Source organism: Bison bison, unplaced genomic scaffold, assembly GCF_000754665.1.
Source record: "Bison bison bison isolate TAMUID 2011002044 unplaced genomic scaffold, Bison_UMD1.0 scf7180017863932, whole genome shotgun sequence".
NCBI classification, from domain to species: Eukaryota; Metazoa; Chordata; class Mammalia; order Artiodactyla; family Bovidae; genus Bison; species Bison bison.
Genome location: NW_011494504.1, coordinates 368928 through 386646, shown reverse-complemented (window position 1 = coordinate 386646; position 17719 = coordinate 368928). Strand labels below are relative to the sequence as shown.

General features: G+C 38.5%; 1 protein-coding gene across 2 annotated transcripts in view; it reads left to right on the top strand.

Moving 5' to 3' along the window:
* The first annotated feature begins 962 nt into the window (after positions 1–962).
* The window catches only part of CWF19L2 (CWF19-like 2, cell cycle control (S. pombe)), a 140007-nt gene continuing 123250 nt past the window's right edge, over positions 963–17719 (top strand). For both annotated transcript variants that reach the window (XM_010833793.1, XM_010833792.1), the window contains exons 1-3: positions 963–1076; positions 3257–3367; positions 4098–4217. In XM_010833793.1, the coding sequence (XP_010832095.1) occupies positions 984–1076; positions 3257–3367; positions 4098–4217 (324 nt within the window). In that variant the 5' untranslated portion in view covers positions 963–983. The remainder of the gene's footprint in view (positions 1077–3256; positions 3368–4097; positions 4218–17719) is intronic.

Sequence of the window (17719 nt, the reverse complement as noted above, 5' to 3'; positions counted from 1 at the left end):
ACTCCAGGAGATGGGGATGGACAGGGAGGCCTGGCGTGCTGTGATTCATGGCATCGCAAAGAGTCAGACACAACTGAGCGAATGAACTGAACTGAACTGAACTGAAGGAGAAGGCAATGGCACCCCACTCCAGTACTCTTCCCTGGAAAATCCCATGGACGGAGGAGCCTGGGAGGCTGCAGTCCATGGGGTCGTGAAGAGTCGGACACGACTGAGCGACTTCACTTCAGCTATGAAATGCCGTCAGTCCCGTGCAAACTGCGTAATAAATGTACGAGGACACAAGTCCTGTTCAGGGCAACCCCAATATACGAAGGAGGGTAACCCCTTGACTTAAGTCTTGCCTGGAAAATCACATGGAAAATCCTACGAGTGTGGCAGGCTACACTCCATGGGGTCGCTGAGTCGGACACGACTAGCGACTTCACTTCAGCTGTGACATGGCGTCAGTCCCGTGCAAACTGCGTAATAAATGTACGCTGACACAAGTCCTGTTCAGGGTAACTCCTTGACTTTAACCTTCTGTTTCTTGCAAACCTATTGCTACTGCTGCTGCTAAGTCGCTTCAGTCGTGTCCGACTCTGTGCGACCCCAGAGACGGCATCCCACCAGGCTTCTCCGCCACTGGTATTGTCCAGGCAAGAACACTGGAGTGGATTGCCACCTCCTCCAATGCATGAAAGTAAAAAGTGAAAGTGAAGTCGCTCAGTCGTGTCCGACTCCCAGCGACCCCATGAACTGCAGCCTACTTAGCTCCTGTGTCCATGGATTTTACAGGCAAGAGTACTGGAGTTGAGTGCCATTGCCTTCTCCGAACCTAAGGGTTAGATATTAACCGAAATAATAAGCAACAGTTTGCGCATGCTCTTTTGGTGGCGCAGATTCCCTCCTCCCTCTAGTCGGAAGTCCCGGTTTGATTACTGAATTACGACAGTCGTAAACCGAGATTTTTGTGCCGGCTTCCTAGCTTTACGACAACAACTATGGCGGCTGCCGGGGTTAGATTTGAAAGTGAGAGTAGCGTCGAAGAGCGTAAGGAACAGATTCGAAGTGCCAGGAGCGAGGTGTTGCGCCAGGTACCTCAGTTTTGAGGCTTTGGGAATCATTTAGAATTGCCGGTGGAGGCCTTCTGGGAGTTAGGCGTCTAGCTCTCCTGCCTCCCCGCACCCTTTCTTGATTCATTTCCTTAGTATCTTACCTTATCTAGTTGTGTGGGGATAGATGTTTTCCTTTGGGATGCTCACACACTATTGGGTATCCTTTGCCTCTTAGATGCTCTGGAAGGCTCCAGTTGCTCATATTCTTTTCCAGAAAACTTCTTTTCTTTCCTCTGACGTTCCTTATCTTTAAAAGCATCCGTGCTTGACATTTCTAGCACCTGATCACCTGTGCTGCGCACTTTCGAGGGACCCCACTGTTTTCCCTGCATATCTTACAGCTTGAGTCCTCCCTCATGCTATATCTGAAATGAAATTTTCCGTTTTCAGAAACTCGTGTGAGGCACGTTAGAGTAGATCCTTTCATTCTCCTTTTAAGTTATTTGTGTCAGTTATCCGGCTTATTGCAAACCCGTACTGAACCAAACAGCGATTGAGACAGAGATCTAAAAAATTTAGCCCCTCGAAAAAGTTGAGAAACGTGTTTTTCATTAAGATTGAAATGAGTAGAGGTAAAATAAGGAAGGGAGGAAGTAAACTGTACTATTGACTTAGCTCATAAGATGTGAGAAGTGTGGTAGGGGAAAAGAAGTGTGAAGGGGAAAAGTTGGAGTTAGAGAACAATGTAAGGTGAAACAAGTGATGATCATTATTTTATCTGTTTTAAGCTATAACCGTTTAAAACACATTTAAATGCTGCTGCTGCTGCTGCTAAGTCGCTTCAGTCGTGTCCGACTCTGTGCGACCCCACAGACGGCAGCCCACCAGGCTCCCCCGTCCCTGGGATTCTCCAGGCAAGAACACTGGAGTGGGTTGCCATTTCCTTCTCTATTAAATGCAAATAAGGAACCGGTATAGGAGACAGGAAGAAGTTATAATGACTGCAGTCAGATTTTACAGGGGAAGAAAAGGGCAATAAGTCTTACAGAAGTGAAAGGTTGGTGGTCCCTGATTTCAGCATACGTAATATATGTGTATAATAAATATCCTTCATCCTTGTCTCTGATATTTCAGGCAGTTTTTGGAGGGAGTGGATTTGTAAACTATTATAAATTTTATAGTATAGCTATGTATAGAATTTTGAGAAGGACCAATCCTAGCTTTGAAATTTGGGGAGAAAATGAAAAGGCAGGAACAGCTTCTTAGGAAGCTATTACTTAGTTTGACTGTTTTTGAATGATAAAAACTTATCAATATGATCATTTGTTTTTAGAAAGGTTATTCTTTTTGAAGCATTTTGAGGGTGTGGGTAGAGGATTATGGACGTTGCAGACCGAAGGTATGGAGGTCAGTCTCCTAACAGTTACAGAAGTATCAGGCACTATCAGTGGGATAGCGAAGGGAAAAGAGATTCAAGTCATTTTTGAGGTAGGGAGCTTAGGGGAGAGGAAGAGGTCTACAGTAGGTCCCAAGATTCTGTCCTTGCTTGGTGGCTCATTTCACTGTACTGTGCTTTGCTTCCTCTTGCAGTCGTGTCTGACTGTTTGTGACCCTATGGTCTGTAGTCCACCCAGCTCCTCTGTCCATGAGGTTCTCCAGGCAGGAATACTGGAGTGGATTGCCATGCCCTCCTTCAGGGGATCTTCCAAACTCAGGGATTGAATCCAGGTCTTCCACATGCAGGCGGATTCTTTACTAGCTGAGCTACCAGGGAAGTCTGGCTCATTTCACTAGTGATTGCTAACTGATAATGCAGTTGGTAATGTGGAAGGAGAATTTGTTGTTTTTAATCTTTCTTACACTTTGGTAGGGGCTTCCCAGGTGGTGGTAGTGGTAAAGAACCCACCTGCCAGTGCAGGAGATGTAAGAGATGCGGATTCAGTCCCAAGGTTTGGGGAGATGCTCTGGAGGAGGGCATGACAATCCGCTCCAGTATTCTTGTGAGGAGAATCCCATGGACAGAGGAGCCTGACAAGCTACAGTCCATGGGGTTGCAAAGAGTCTGTCATGACTGAAGTGTCTTACTGCACATGCACACAGACTTTGATAGAAGCAAATTGTGGTGAGCCTTACATGAAAGTGGGGGAGGTTTCTGTTTTGCTTTTTTGGTGAGAAGTAGGTGGGTCAATTGTTAATTTTTATTTTTTTCACGGTTTTAGGCTAAAGCCAATTTTGAAAAGGAAGAAAGGCGTAAAGAACTGAAACGACTTCGGGGTGAGGAAACATGGATGCTACCTGATGTGATTAAGAGAGTTGAACAAATCTCACAGGTAAATACTAGCAGCCTTACTTGGTGTAAGCTTTTTTTTTTTTTTTTTTTTTTTGCACTTATTCAAGTTAATACTGGAAGAACAAGTTTATAAACTCTTTTTTACAAGTTACAGAATGAATACCACATAGTTGACAGTACTGAATATTTGTCTCTCTGGCTAGAGTAGTATATATTAATATTTTGGACATGATATTGGAAAGATTGTATTAGTTGAGTTGGCTGGTAGAAAGCTTAGATCCAAGTTTCCAGTCCACTTGTGTTAAGTTTATGGATCTAAAGTGTTATGTGTTTTAAACTTAATGTGATGCTTTTTTTTTTTAAAGGGGGATGTCTCAATTCTTGCTTTCTCTTCCCACAGTTTATGCTGTCTTGTTAGATTTCATGTGGTTCATAATCTATAAATTCTCTTGGGCTCGTTGAAGGAGATATACACACACTGTGTTTTCATATATATGTTTGATTATATCTGTCTGTCAATATATTTACAAATACATTTAAACTTTCCTTGTATTTTTCCAAGAAATTTTAGTTATATGGTTTATTAGTACTGCATATATTATAGAAGCATGTCACAATTTTTTAGAAGAAGCTATTTATTTAATCATATTCCTTGTCTCCTCTCATGAAAGATTTAAAGTGTTTTAGGACATAGATCTTTTCCTCAAAATACTTACTTTTTAAAGTAAGCTAAAACTAAATTCTTGCCCCTTCAAACTGATTATTTATAGGAAGACCGTGTGAAGAAAAAGAAGAAAAAAGACAAGCATTCAAAAAAAGTAAAGAAAGAGAAGAAAAAAAAGAGCAAGAAACAAAAGTGTGAAAAAAATGAGTCAACCGACAGTTCATCAGTAAGTATGTGCTAAAACTAACCAAAGAAGCTACTTGAGAATATTGTATGTAAAGGAGCAACATATGGGACCTAAAATACATGTGAGAACTTAGGAAATATTACTAGTGAAGGTACACTCCCAAGAAAATGCTTGGGAGTCATCTACTTGGAGGTGTACAGGAAATGGTAGAAATATGGATCTTAGGTTTTAGATAAGGGCTAGAGGATCAAGATACGATTGGAGAGTCATTGCTGTTTAAAGCCATTAAAATGGATGAATTGCCTTGGGAAACTGAAAAGAAGGAAGAATACCAATACTGAGAAGGCAGACAGCAAGTAAAGGATTTTAAGTAGAAGCAGTTGGAAAATTAGGAGAAACAGGAAAGAGTGAAAGGGGAGTAAAAATAGTACCATAAAATAAGGGAAAGAGTACCAAGACTTTTCAGTTTGTTACCTCAGTTTGTTTTTCATAGACATTAACAATTAAGTGTTTAAAATGGGTTGTATTTGTATATTTATCTTTGGGACAGAAAGGAAGAGAATGCTGGATCTGTTGTGTCTCTAGCCAGGTTTTGGATGAGAGGACTCACAAAAGAAAGGAAAGCAAGGCAAACCCTCATGGTTATTTTCAGGAAGAGAAAAGTATGTGGTGCTTAATGAGATGAGCTGGAGGTGTTTAGTGATAATTGCACTCCTAGGTATGCTCTTCAGAGGATTATACAGATGAGTCTTCATGAGAGGGCCAGACTGGACTCCAAAAAGTCAGTCCAGTCTGGCCCTCTTGTAGTTTCAGAAATTAAATTTTGGCAGTATGCCCTGAGATGATAATTGGCTCACGAAAGCTTGTTTTATATAAGAATGTTGTTGTTTTAGTCGCTAAGTCGTATCCGACTCTTTGCTACTCCATGGACTACAGCACACCAGACTCTGTCCTCCACTATGTCCTGGAGTTTGCTCACATTCATATCCATTGAGTTGTTGATGCAATCTGACTGTCTTATCCTGTGCTGCCCCCTTCTCCTTTTGCCTTCAGTCTTTGCCAGTATCAAGTTCTTTTCCAATGAGTTGACTCTTTGAATTAGGTGGCTGAAGTATTGGAGCTTCAGCTTCAGCAACAGTCCTTCCAGTTCAGGGTTGATTTCCTTTAGGAGTGGCTGGTTTGATCTCCTTGCAGTCCAAAGGACTCTCAAGAATCTTCTCTAGCACCACAATTTGAAAGTACCAATTCTTTGGTGCTTAGCCTTCTTTATGGTCCAGCTCTCGTATCTGGACATCACTACTGGGAAAACCATAGCTTTGACTATATGGACCTTTGTCAGCAAAGTGATATCTCTGCTTTTTAATGTACTTCTGAGATTTATCATAGCTTTCCTACCAAGGAGCAAACATCTTTTAATTTCATGGCCACAGTCACCATCTGTGCTGATTTTGGAGCTCAAGAAAATAAATTTTGTCATTGCTACCAGTTTTCACCCTTTTATTTGCCATGAAATGATGGGACCGGATGCTACAGTCTTAGTTTTTTTCATGTTGAGTTTCAAGCCAGCTTTTTCACTCTCCTCTTTCACCCTCATCAGGAGGCTCTTTAGATCCCCTTTACTTTCTGTCATTAAAGTGGCAGATATGCCATGTGCATATCTGAGGTTGTTGATGTTGATCCCAGTAGTCTTGATGCCAGCTTGTGATTCATCCAGCCTGGTGTTTCACATGATGTACTCTGCATTTAATTTAAATAAGCAGAGTGACAGTATACAGCCTTGTCAGTCTCCTTTCCCAATTTTGAACCAGTCCATTGTTCCATGTCTGGTTCTGACTGTTGCTTCTTGACTCCCATACAGGTTTCTCAGGAGACAGATAAGATGGTTTGGTATTTCCATCTCTTTAAGAGTTGTCCACAGTTTGTTGTGATCCACAAATTCAAAGGCTTTAGTGTAGTCAATGAAGCAGATATTTTTTTGCAATTCTCTTGCTTTTTCTACGATCCAACAAATGTTGGCAGTTTGATTTCTGGTTCCTCTGCCTTTTCTAAATGCAGTTTGTATATCTAGAAGTTCTCAGTTCACATACTACTAAAGCCTGGTTTGAAGGATTTTGAGCATAATTCTGCTAGCATATGAAATGAGTGCAATTGTATGGTAATTTGAACATTCTTTGGCATTGCTCTTATTTGGAATTGGAATGAAAACAGACCTTTTTCAGTCTTGTGGCTACTACTGAGTTTTCCAGATTTGCTGACATGTTGAGTGCAACACCTTTTCAATATCATTTTTTATCATTTGAAAGTAGCTCAGCTGGAATTCCGTCATCTCTACTATCTTTGTTTGTAGTGATGCCTCCTAAGGCCCACTTGACATCATGCTCCCGGACGTTGGGTTCTAGGTGAGTGACCATACCATCGTGCTTATGTGGGTCATTGAGACCCTTTTTTGTGCAGTTCTTCTGTGTATTCTTGGCACCTCTTCTTAATTTCTTCTGCTTCTGTTAGATCTTGACTGTTCCTGTCCTTTATTATGTCCATTCTTGCATGAAATGTCCCTTAATATCTCCAGTTTTCTTGAAGAGATTTCTAGTCTTTCCCATTTGATTGTTTTCTTCTGTTTCTTTGCATTGTTCATTTAAGAAGGCCTTATATCTCCTTGCTATTCTCTGGAGCTCTGCATTCAGTTAGGTGTATCTTTCCCTTTCTCTTGCCTTTCCCTTCTTTTCTTTCTTCAGCTATTTGTAAAGCTTCCTCAGATAACCACTTTGCCTTCTTGTATTTGTTTTTCTTTGGGATGGTTTTAGTCACTGCCTCCTGTACAATGTTATGAACCTCCATCCATAGTTCTTTAGGCACTCTTTTTACCAGATATAATCTTTTAAATCTATTTGTCACATCCACTGTATAATCATAAGGGATTTGATTTAGATCATACCCGAATGGCCTAATGGTTTTCTCTACTTTCTTCAATTTAAACCTGAATTTTGCAATGAGGAGCTCAGAGCCACAGTCAGCTCCAGGTCCTGTTTTGCTGACTGACTTTTGATGACTTCTCCGTCTTCAGCTGCTAAGAATATATCAATCTGCTTTAGGTATTGATCATCTGATGATCTCCATGTGTAGAATTGTGTCTTGGATTGTTGGAAAATGGTTTGGTATTACTGTCGTGTTCTTGAGAAAACTGTTAGCCTTTGCCCTGCTTCATTTTTTACTCCAAGGCCAAACTTGCCTGTTACTCCGGGTATCTCTTGATTTGCTGCTTTTGCATTCCAATCCTCTGTGAGGAAAAGAGCATCTCTTTTTTTTTGATATTAGTTTTAGAAGGTGGTGTAGGTCTTCATAGAACTGGTCAGCTTCACGTTCTTCAGCATCAGTTGTTGGGGCATAGACTTGAATTACTGTGATGTTGAATGGTTTGTCTTGGAAATGAACTTAGATTGTTCTGTCATTTTCGAGGTTGTACCCAAGTACTGCATTTCAGATTCTTTTTTTGACTCAGGGCTACTCCATTTCTTGTAAGGAATTCTTCCCCACAGTAGTAGATACAGTGGTCATCTGAATTTAATTCTCCCATCCTCGTCCATTTTAGTTCACTGATTCCTAAGATGTTGATGTTTACTCTTGCCATCTTCTTCTTGATCACATCTAATTTACCTTGATTCATGGGCCTAACATTCCAGGTTCCTATGCAGTGTTGTTCTTTACAGCTTTACAGTGAGAGTTGTTCTTTACAGTGAGAATGAAACATCTTCATTCACAGTGAGAAATACAGCTGGATAGTTTTATCAAGTATCCAGCATGTTTTGTAATGGTAGGAATATTATATAGAAAATAAAATTCTTTTGAATATAGCTCAGGACAAAGGGAGTTGGAAAATCTTAAAGGAAAAGCAAAATAGGGGTAATGTTTCCACAATTGTGGGATTGAGTTGCTGACTTCATTGAGAATCTGATAAAACTGATCTTCTCTTCAATAAGAAATTTATATACAAAGTTGTTTATTTCAGTGGAGTTTATAAAACTATCAGAAATTTACACAAGTATCACAGCTGTTAAGAATCCCCATCCCCTGGGATATATGTGTCAGGGTGACTAATCATTTATGCCATTTGATTAAGGGCACTTGCTTCCCTTTATCAGAGACTCACTGTCCCATTCTTTGTTTTCTTTTTATTGTTGTTGTTCTATTGTTGTTGTTATTGTTGCCACATATAGCATGCACATTTGTACTGCCTTTAAAGTTGTGTAACATACCTTACAGAGAGTAATTTGAATGAATGCTCAGTGCCCACATCACATTGAGGTTGACTGAAGAAGTAAAGAAAAATTTACACTGACAGTGAAAGGAAAGAAAGAAGAATAGTTTGGGGAATCAGGTTGGTTGGGAACTCTTTTTGAGAAAATGTTTTATGGAGACAGGCTTAGATATTCTTGAGAATGATGCATTTGGGTGAGCAAGGTTTCAGAGGAAGGGGTAATCTTAATGGAAGGAGGAGCACCTTGTCTTCTTAGCAGGAAAGTAATAAAGATGTACTTCTTAGCAGGGAAGTAATAAAGATGTACATAAACACAGATAAATGAAGAGGAAGTAGCAGATAAATAAAGCAAACAGATTATTGATGGTATTTATGCTTGATGTTCTGTTTCCTTTATGAAGTGGAAGGTAAAATCATCATATGAGAAGACAACTTGAGAGTAGAAGTAGGATAGAGGGATTGAGGAAATTGTGTAGATTTGAAACAACTTTGCTTAGGTAGTAATAGAAGCAAATGGGAACCCTTGAAGATCCATGTGAGACTGGAAAGCATGGCTTGCCTGTCACAGTCTCTTGATTTTTTTTTTTAACTTTTAAAATCAGTTTTGCTGAGGTATAATTTATAAATAATAAAATAATCCTCTAATAAGTCTACTGTTTAATTCTTATATCTGGTTAGCCCTATCAGTTAAGGTATAGAGCATTTCCATTCCCCATAAAGTTCCTCATGGCTCTTTGCAATCAGTTCTTCCTCACCCTCCCTCTTCTTTCTCACCCTCCCTCTTCTTCCTCCTCTCTGGCCAACGATAGGTCTGCTTTATCACTCTATAGATTTGTTTTCCCTATATTGGGATTCCATATAAATATTCACATGGGCTTCCCCGGTAGCTTAGGTGGTAAAGAATCCGCCTGCAATGCGGGAGACCCTGGTTCGATTTCTGGGTTGGAAAGATCCCCTGGAGGAGGGCACAGCAGCCCACTCTAGTGTTTTTGCTTAGAGAAGCCCATGGACAGAGGAGTCTGACGGGCTACAGTCCATGGGGTCACAAAGAGTGAGATATGACTGAGCGACTAAGCATAACACAGCTGCTGCTGCTGCTGCTGCTAAGTCGCTTCAGTCGTGTCTGACTCTGTGCGACCCCATAGATGGCAGCCCACCAGGCTCCACCATCCCTGGGATTCTCCAGCCAAGAACACTGGAGTGGGTTGCTATTTCCTTCTCCAATGCATGAAAGTGGAAAGTGAAAGTGAAGTCACTCAGTTGTGTCCAACTCTTCGTGACCGCATGGACTGCAGCCTACCAGGCTCTTCCGTTCATGGGATTTTCCAGGCAAGAGTGGAGTGGGTTTCCGTTGCCTTCTCCGAAGCATAACACAGCAGCAGCATAAATATTCATATATGGTTAATCCTTGAACAACATCAGTTTGGATTGTATAGGTGCATTTATATGTGGCTCTTTTTTGAGAAATATATACTATAGTACTACATAATCCACAGTTGGTTGGTTAAATCTGCAGATGTGGACCTGTAGATACGGACGGCCAACTGTAAAGTTACATGTTCGTTTTCCACTGCACAGAGGGTAGGCACCTCTAAGCCCCACACTGTTCAAGGGTCGACTATAATACAATCTTTTTTATGTTGTGATTCTTTGGCTTGACGTTACATTTTTGCAACTCAAGTGATTGCATGTATCAGTATTTCTTTTCTCTTTTTTGCTATATTACAGTATGTAGATATACCATAATTTGCTTGTCTATTTCATCTGTTCAGAGTCATTTGAGTTGTTTTTTAGTTTGTGGCTAATATGACTAATATGCCAGCAAATTTGGAAAACTTAGTAGTGGCCACAGGACTGGAAAAGGTCAGTTTTCATTTGATCCCAAAGAAAGGCAATAATGTTAAAACCAGTGTGCAATTGCATTCCTCTCACTTGCTTGCAAAGTAATGCTGAAAATTCTCCAAGCTGGGTTTCAACAGTACGTGAACCGAGAAGTTCCAGATGTTCAAGCTGGGTTTAGAAAAGGCAGAGGAACCAGAGATCAAATTGCCAACTTACATTGGATCATAGGAAAAGCAAGAGAATTTCAGAAAAACATCTACTTCTGCTTCATTGACTATGCTAAAGCCTTTGACTGTGTGGATCACAACAAACTGGAAAATTCTTAAAGAGATGGGAATACCAGACCAGCTGACCTGCCTCCTGTATATGCCGGTCAAGAAGCAACAGTTAGGACCAGATATGGAACAATTGACTGGTTCCAAATTGGGAAAGAAGTACATTAAGGCTGTGTATTGTCACCCTGCTTATTTAACTTACATGCAGAGTACATCATGCGAAATGCCAGCCTGGATGAAGCACAAGCTAGAATCAAGATTACTGGGAGAAATATCAATAACCTCAGATATGCAGATGACACCACGCTTAAGGCAGAAAGTGAAGAAGTAAAGAGCCTCTTGAAACTGAAAGAGGAGAGTGAAAACATTGGCTTAAAGTTCAACATTCAGAAAACTAAGATCATGGCATCCGGTCCCATCACTTCATGGCAAATAGATGGGGGTATTCTTGCTGTGAAATCCCATGGGCAGAGGAGCCTAGTGAGCCATAGTCCATGGGATTGCAAAGAGTTGGGCCCAACTTAGTAACTAAAAAACACTGAATAAAGCTACTGTGAATGTTTACAAGTCTTTTTGTGGACATGTTTTTCTCTTGGAAAAATACCATTGTTTTCCAAAGTGTTTGGACCATTTTATACTCCTTCCAGCAGTTTATAAGAGTTCCAGTTATTCTGCATCTTGAAGAGCACTTGGAATATTCAGTCTTTGTAGTTTTCTAGCCATCCTACTGTGTGTAGTTATTTCATGTGATATTTCCTTGAAGATCAATGATGTGGAGCATTTATTTAAATCTTTATTGGCCATTCTGTTTTCTTTTATGAACTCCAGTTTATCAATTATGTTCTTTTACCATTAATTTCTCCTCATTACTGCTTTTGATGTCCTAACTTTTGTACATCTCAAGGTTGTGAAGATTTTTTCCTATGTTTTTTTCAAGAAATTTTGTAGCTTTGGCTTTTTTGTCAGTAATTCATTTTGAGTAATTTTTGTTTATGGTATGTAGTAAGTGTCAAAGTTTAATTTTTTTCCATATGAATTTCCACATGTTCCAGCATCATTTGTTGAGAAGGCTAACCTTTCTCTGTTAAATTACTTAGGCTCCTGTGTTTTAAATACAATTGAGCATATATATTTGTGGGATAATTTCTAGACTCTTCTGTTCCGTTGACTTGCATGTCTCTCCTTGGTCTTAATTACGGCAATTCTAGGGTAAGTCTTGGAATAAAGTAGTGTAAGTTCTATGATTTTGTTCTTTTTAAAAAGTGTTTTGGTACTCTAGGGTATTTGCATTTTTAAAGTAAATTTTATAATCACTTATCATTTTCAGCAAAAGTGGCTACTGATGTTTTGATTGGAATTGTTTTGCATCAATAGATCGATTTTGAGACAATTAATATCTTAAAATAGAGTCATGCAACCCATCATGCATATGGTATATCTATCTTTCAAAGTTTTTAAAAATTTCTCTCACAGTTTTCTGATATTTTCAGTGTAGAGGTCTTACTATCATCTTTTGCTATATTTTTATATTTTATTTTCTTGGAGTGCTGTTGGAAATGGAATTAAAAATAAATTTTGTTTTTCTTGTATTGGCAGCTAGTATATGTCTTTACAATAGATTCTTGCATATTTGCCTGTATCTTGTCACCTTCCTAAATTCACAAGTACTAGTGTTAGCTTTTTTTGGTTGATTTCTTAGTATATGATTGTGTTATGTGTGAGTAAAGACACTTTTTTTTTCTTTCCAATCTCTATGCCTTTTACCTCATTTGTTAATATTTTATTTCACTAGCTAGGACTTCAGTATAGTGTTCAATAGAAGTGATGAGGCTGGACCTCCTTACCTGTTCCTTAAGTGGAAAGTATCTTTCACCTGAAAGCATGATGTTAGCTGTGGGCTTTTCATGTATGCCCTTTTAGATTAAGTAAATTCTTCTCTATTTTAATTTTTTCCTAAGAGTTGGTGTATCGAATAAGCATTGGATTTTGTCAAATTACTTTTACACATCTATTAATGTAATCATGATTTTTCTCTTTTATTCTGTTAACATGAAGAATTACATAGGTTAACTTTTTTAATGTAACAGGAAGCTGAATTCCTGGGATAAACACTGTTTGGTCATTTTTCTTTATAAAATATTTTATTTATATATATTTACATTTGAATTTTACTGAATATGTTTCTTTATGATTTGATTTGCCCACAGTTGGTTGAGAAGTTTTGCATCAGTGTTTATGAGGGATATTGGGTTTTAGTGTTAAGGGAATCCTGGCCTCACATATGAATTAGAAAAAAATTCCCTTTTCTTCTGTTTGTAGAAAAGTTTGTGTTAAGATTGGAGTGGCTTCTTCCTTAAATGATTGTTAAAGCTTACTAGTCAGACTGTTTGGGCCTAGTGTTTTCTTTGTGGGATGCTTAAAGTGCAAATTTAATTCTGTTAAAATCTGTATTAAATGTTTTCTCTTTATTCTTGAGTTATGGTAATTTAGATTTGCAAGGAATTTGTTTATGTCATCTAAATTGTTGAATTTACGTTCCCTCCTTTCATTCCTGATTTTAGCTATTTCTATTTTTCCTTTGTTTTCTTGGTCAGTATAGTTTTAGGCTTATCAATTTTATTAATCATCTTTTTCAAAGAATTGCCTTTTAGTTTCATTGATTTTTCCATTTGTGTACATTCTGTTGATTTCCATTGTCTTTCTATTTCCATTTCTTTCTATTATATATTTTGTATTTCCTTTTCTTTTTCTAACTTCCTGAAGTGGGTACATAGGTCTTTCATTCTAAACATTTCTTATTTTCTAATTGAGTATTTATAATCTACAGATTTTTCTCCTAGCACTGTTATATCTCCATGTAACTGATTTTGGTGTTATATTTTCATCGTCATCCTTTTCAAAATATTTTCTAATTGACTGTTATTTTTTAAACTTACAGACTGTATATGAGTTTTAAATTTTTCCAGTAATTTGTGGATTTAACCCATTTCATTTTTGTTTCTGGCTTCAAATTTAATTCAGTTGTCATAAAACATACTATGTATAACTTATAGTTTTTTAAAAAAATTATGAGGCTGAGTTTATGGCTTAGCCTATGCTCTATCTTGGTGAAAATTTCTTGTAAAATTGAAACGTATGTATATTCAGTTGTATACTGAATATACATAGTTGTAGTGTTCTGTGAATGTCAACTTGGGAGAAAGTTTATTCATAGTGTAAAATCTCTGTGTTGTGAATTTGTCTTTCTTCTTCGGATTTTGTCAGTTTTACCTCATGTATTTTGAAGTCTTGTTAGGTAAATACACTTTTAGGATAGTTATATCTTGTTGATGAATTGATGATTATAATATCATGAAATGTTCCTCTTTATTTCTGATAATATTCTTCTTTAAGGCCTACTTCTGTCTCATGTTAATAAAGCCTTTTTAGTTGTGTTACTATTTTTGCTTTCATGGTATATTTTTTAAAAAAATTTTTTAGTTTTTTTTTTTTTTTTTTTAACTTTACAATATTGTATTGGTTTTGCCATATATCAACATGAAATCTGCCACAGGTATACATGTGTTCCCCATCCTGAACCCTCCTCCCTCCTCCCTCCCCATACCATCCCTCTGGGTCATCCCAGTGCACCAGCCCCAAGCATCCAGTATCGTGCATCGAACCTGGACTGGTGACTCGTTTCATATATGATATCATACATGTTTCAATGCCATTCTCCCAAATCATCCCACTCTGTCCCTCTCCCACAGAGTCCAAAAGACTGTTCTATACATCAGTGTCTCTTTTGCTTTCTCGTATACAGGGTTATTGTTACCATCTTTCTAAATTCCATATATATGCGTTAGTATACTGTATTAGTGGAAATTGATCAGCTAAATAAAAAGGCAAGCCTTAAATATAGACTGTCCATAAGAAATACACTTTCAATGTAAAATAAAGATATATCAAGGTATACAATAAAGATACAATAAAGATAAAAAACTAAAAATTTTTAGTTTTAATGTATCTTTATTTTACATTGAAAGTGTATTTCTTGTGGACAGTCTATATTTAAGGCTTGCCTTTTTATTTAGCTGATCAATTTCTTCCTTTTAAATTAGGGAATTTTCTCCACTATATAATGTGATAGGCACATTGAGTTTTAAATTTTTAATCAAAATTTATTGAAGTTATCAGGTTGAAAGATCATTTCTTTAGTCTCACTAGCCAGATTTTTTTGTGTTCACAGACACATATGGCTAGATTAAGGTAAGGTAAGGTGAAGTCGCTCAGTCGTGTCTGACTCTCTGCGACTTCACATCTGTAGCCTACCAGGCTCTTCCATCCATGGGATTTTCCAGGCAAGAGTACTGGAGTGGGTTGCCATTTCCTTCGCCAGAGGATCTTCCTGACCCAGGGATTGAACCCAGGTCTCCTGCATTGTAGGCAGACGCTTTACCATCTGAGCAGCCAGGGAAGTCTCTATGGCTGGATTAGTGGCTACCATATTGGGTGGTTTAGATATAGAAAGATCCTATTAGACAGTGCTGAGATTATTTATGTTTAATATAATTATAGATATGTTTGACTTTCTCTTCTTGCCAGTCCCTTTTCTATTTGTCCCATTTGTTTTTATTCCTTTTTCTCTTCTTTCTCTTAGCTTCATTTGGTTAGTTGTTTTTTTTAGCATTCTTCTTTTTTTTTTTTTTTAACATGGTCCATGGAATTCTACAGGTCAGAATACTGGAGGGTAGCTGTTCCCTTCTCCAGGGGGACCTTCCCAACCCAGGGATTGAACCCGTATCTCCTGCCTTGCAGGAGGATTCTTTACCAGCTGAGCCACGAGGGTTTTTTTTTCTAGGTTTTTTTCCCAGTCTATTTTAATTCTAGTTTTGTGGTTTCTCTGCTGATCTGGCAGTTTGTGAGCTCTGGAGATCTCTCTGCTTATGTGTGTGTGCTCAGTTGTATCTGACTCTTTGCAACTCCATGGACTGTAGCTCATCAGGCTTCTCTGTCTCTGGAATTTTCCAGGTATGAATACTGGAGCAGGTTGCCATTTCCTACCTCAGGGGATCTTCCCAACCTAGGGATCGAACCTGCATCTCTTGGATCTCCTGCATTGGCAAATGGATTCTTTACCGTTGTTCTGCCGGAAATAGCATAATTGTTCCTTATATGGTAGTTATTCTAATAATTGTTTCTTACACGGTAGTTATTCTTTGTGTATCCTTATGGACGTACATTGTAAACGTGTTCGGTTTGTTATTGAGTTAAAGACTACAGGGGTCTCATATAGTTTTCTAGAACTCTTTCTCTGTGTAGGTTCCTTTTCATGGATACTCTGTCTCAGTCATCATGAAGTTAAAATTCTATTTCTTTTAACTCAGTGGGATTGTCATACTGTGCTTGAATTACCTCTCCTTGTGCCTTTGTCTAGAAAGTGCCAGCAGGCAAGAACCAGTAGAGTGTAATTGTAACATTCACTTGTTTCTCTTTTCTCAGTGATCATAGTCCTGCACAACTGAGAGTCAATGTCTAGAAACAGTTGTTTCTTATATTTTCTACTTTTGTTTTCTTTTCTGTATATTTCTAATCTGATGTGCCATTTATTTTTTTCATGACCAATGCAGAAGTCCTCAAGTACCTTGAGAAATATACATATTTATATATATATATATACACATTACATGTAAAGCCTATATTTTACATATATAAATTTTATGAATTTTATGTGCATATATAACATATATATATATATATAAATATGTATATTTTCATTGGTGGCACTTTTCTGTCTTGGTTCTGTCTTTAGGCTTTGACTGTTAGATGGGAAGAGGAGTGTGGTTAATTATGATGGCTACACATAAGAAGAGTCCTGGGACCTCTCTTAGGTCAAGAGTCACATTGATAGTTTATAAATTCTTCAAGGTAAGATGGAGAATTGAAATTAAAATCAGCAAGAGAACTTAGGTCATGGTGTTTGGGGAGGGGAACATAAATCATGCTGAAGTGGTGAGGTGAGTGAATAAGAGTGAAAATTAGCAACAAAATTAATACAGATGAAATGGAGGCAGGAGAGCTATACAGAATGGTCCATGTGTCATTGTTGTATAAAGGAGGAAGACTGTCAGCTGTGTCACATAGGCTTCTTTCATTCAGCGCCTGATGTTTAATGCTTGGATGCAGGCTGCTGCCCAAAGTCTCTACCTTGAGTTGTTGGAAGAGTCAGTTCAGCTAATTTTAATGCACATTTATGGAATGCTGACTTTTTTGCCAGATACTTTCATATACGTGGGGAATATAAATATATAGAGTTCGAACTTTTGGGGAACTCATTAATTAAGTAGAAACATACTTTCAGTATGTAATCTCATGATGCCATGGCATTTCAGGGTATTAGGGAAGAAGGATTTTATATGCAGGTTTATTGAGGAAATGACGCTGGAATTGAGATTTAAAGGATGAGTAAGAATCAGCCTTGCACATAGGGGTGTGTGCGCACAAGGAATTGTGAGAGCAAAGGCATGGAAGTAAGAAAGAACATGGTATAAAAGTGTGTGCATGTATGTTTGTGTATATATGTATGTAAATTTAACTATAAGGAACTTAACAGTGTTAGATTCAGTTCAGTTCAGTTCAGTCGCTCAGTCGTGTCTGACTCTGTGACCCCGTGAGTCACAGCACGCCAGGCCTCCCTGTCCATCACCAACTCCCGGAGTTTACCCAAACCAATGTCCATCGAGTCGGTGATGCCATACAGCCATCTCATCCTCTGTCATCCCCTTCTCCTCCTGCCCCCAATCCCTCCCAGCATCAGGGTCTTTTCTAATGAGTCAACTCTTTGCATGAAGTGGCCAAAGTATTGGAGTTCCAGCTTCAGCATCGCTCTTTCCAATGAACACCCAGGACTGATCCCCTTTAGGATGGATTGGTTGGATCTCCTTGCAGTCCAAGGGACTCTCAAGAGTCTTCTCCAACGCAGTTCATCAGCATCAATTCTTAGGTGCTTAGCTTTCTTCACAGTCCAACTCTCACATCCATACATGACCACTGGAAAAACCATAGCCTTGACTAGATGGACCTTTGTTGGCAAAGTAATGACTCTGCTTTTGAATACGCTGTCTAGGTTGGTCATAACTTTCCTTCCAAGGAGTAAGCGTCTTTTAATTTCATGGCTGGCGTCACCATCT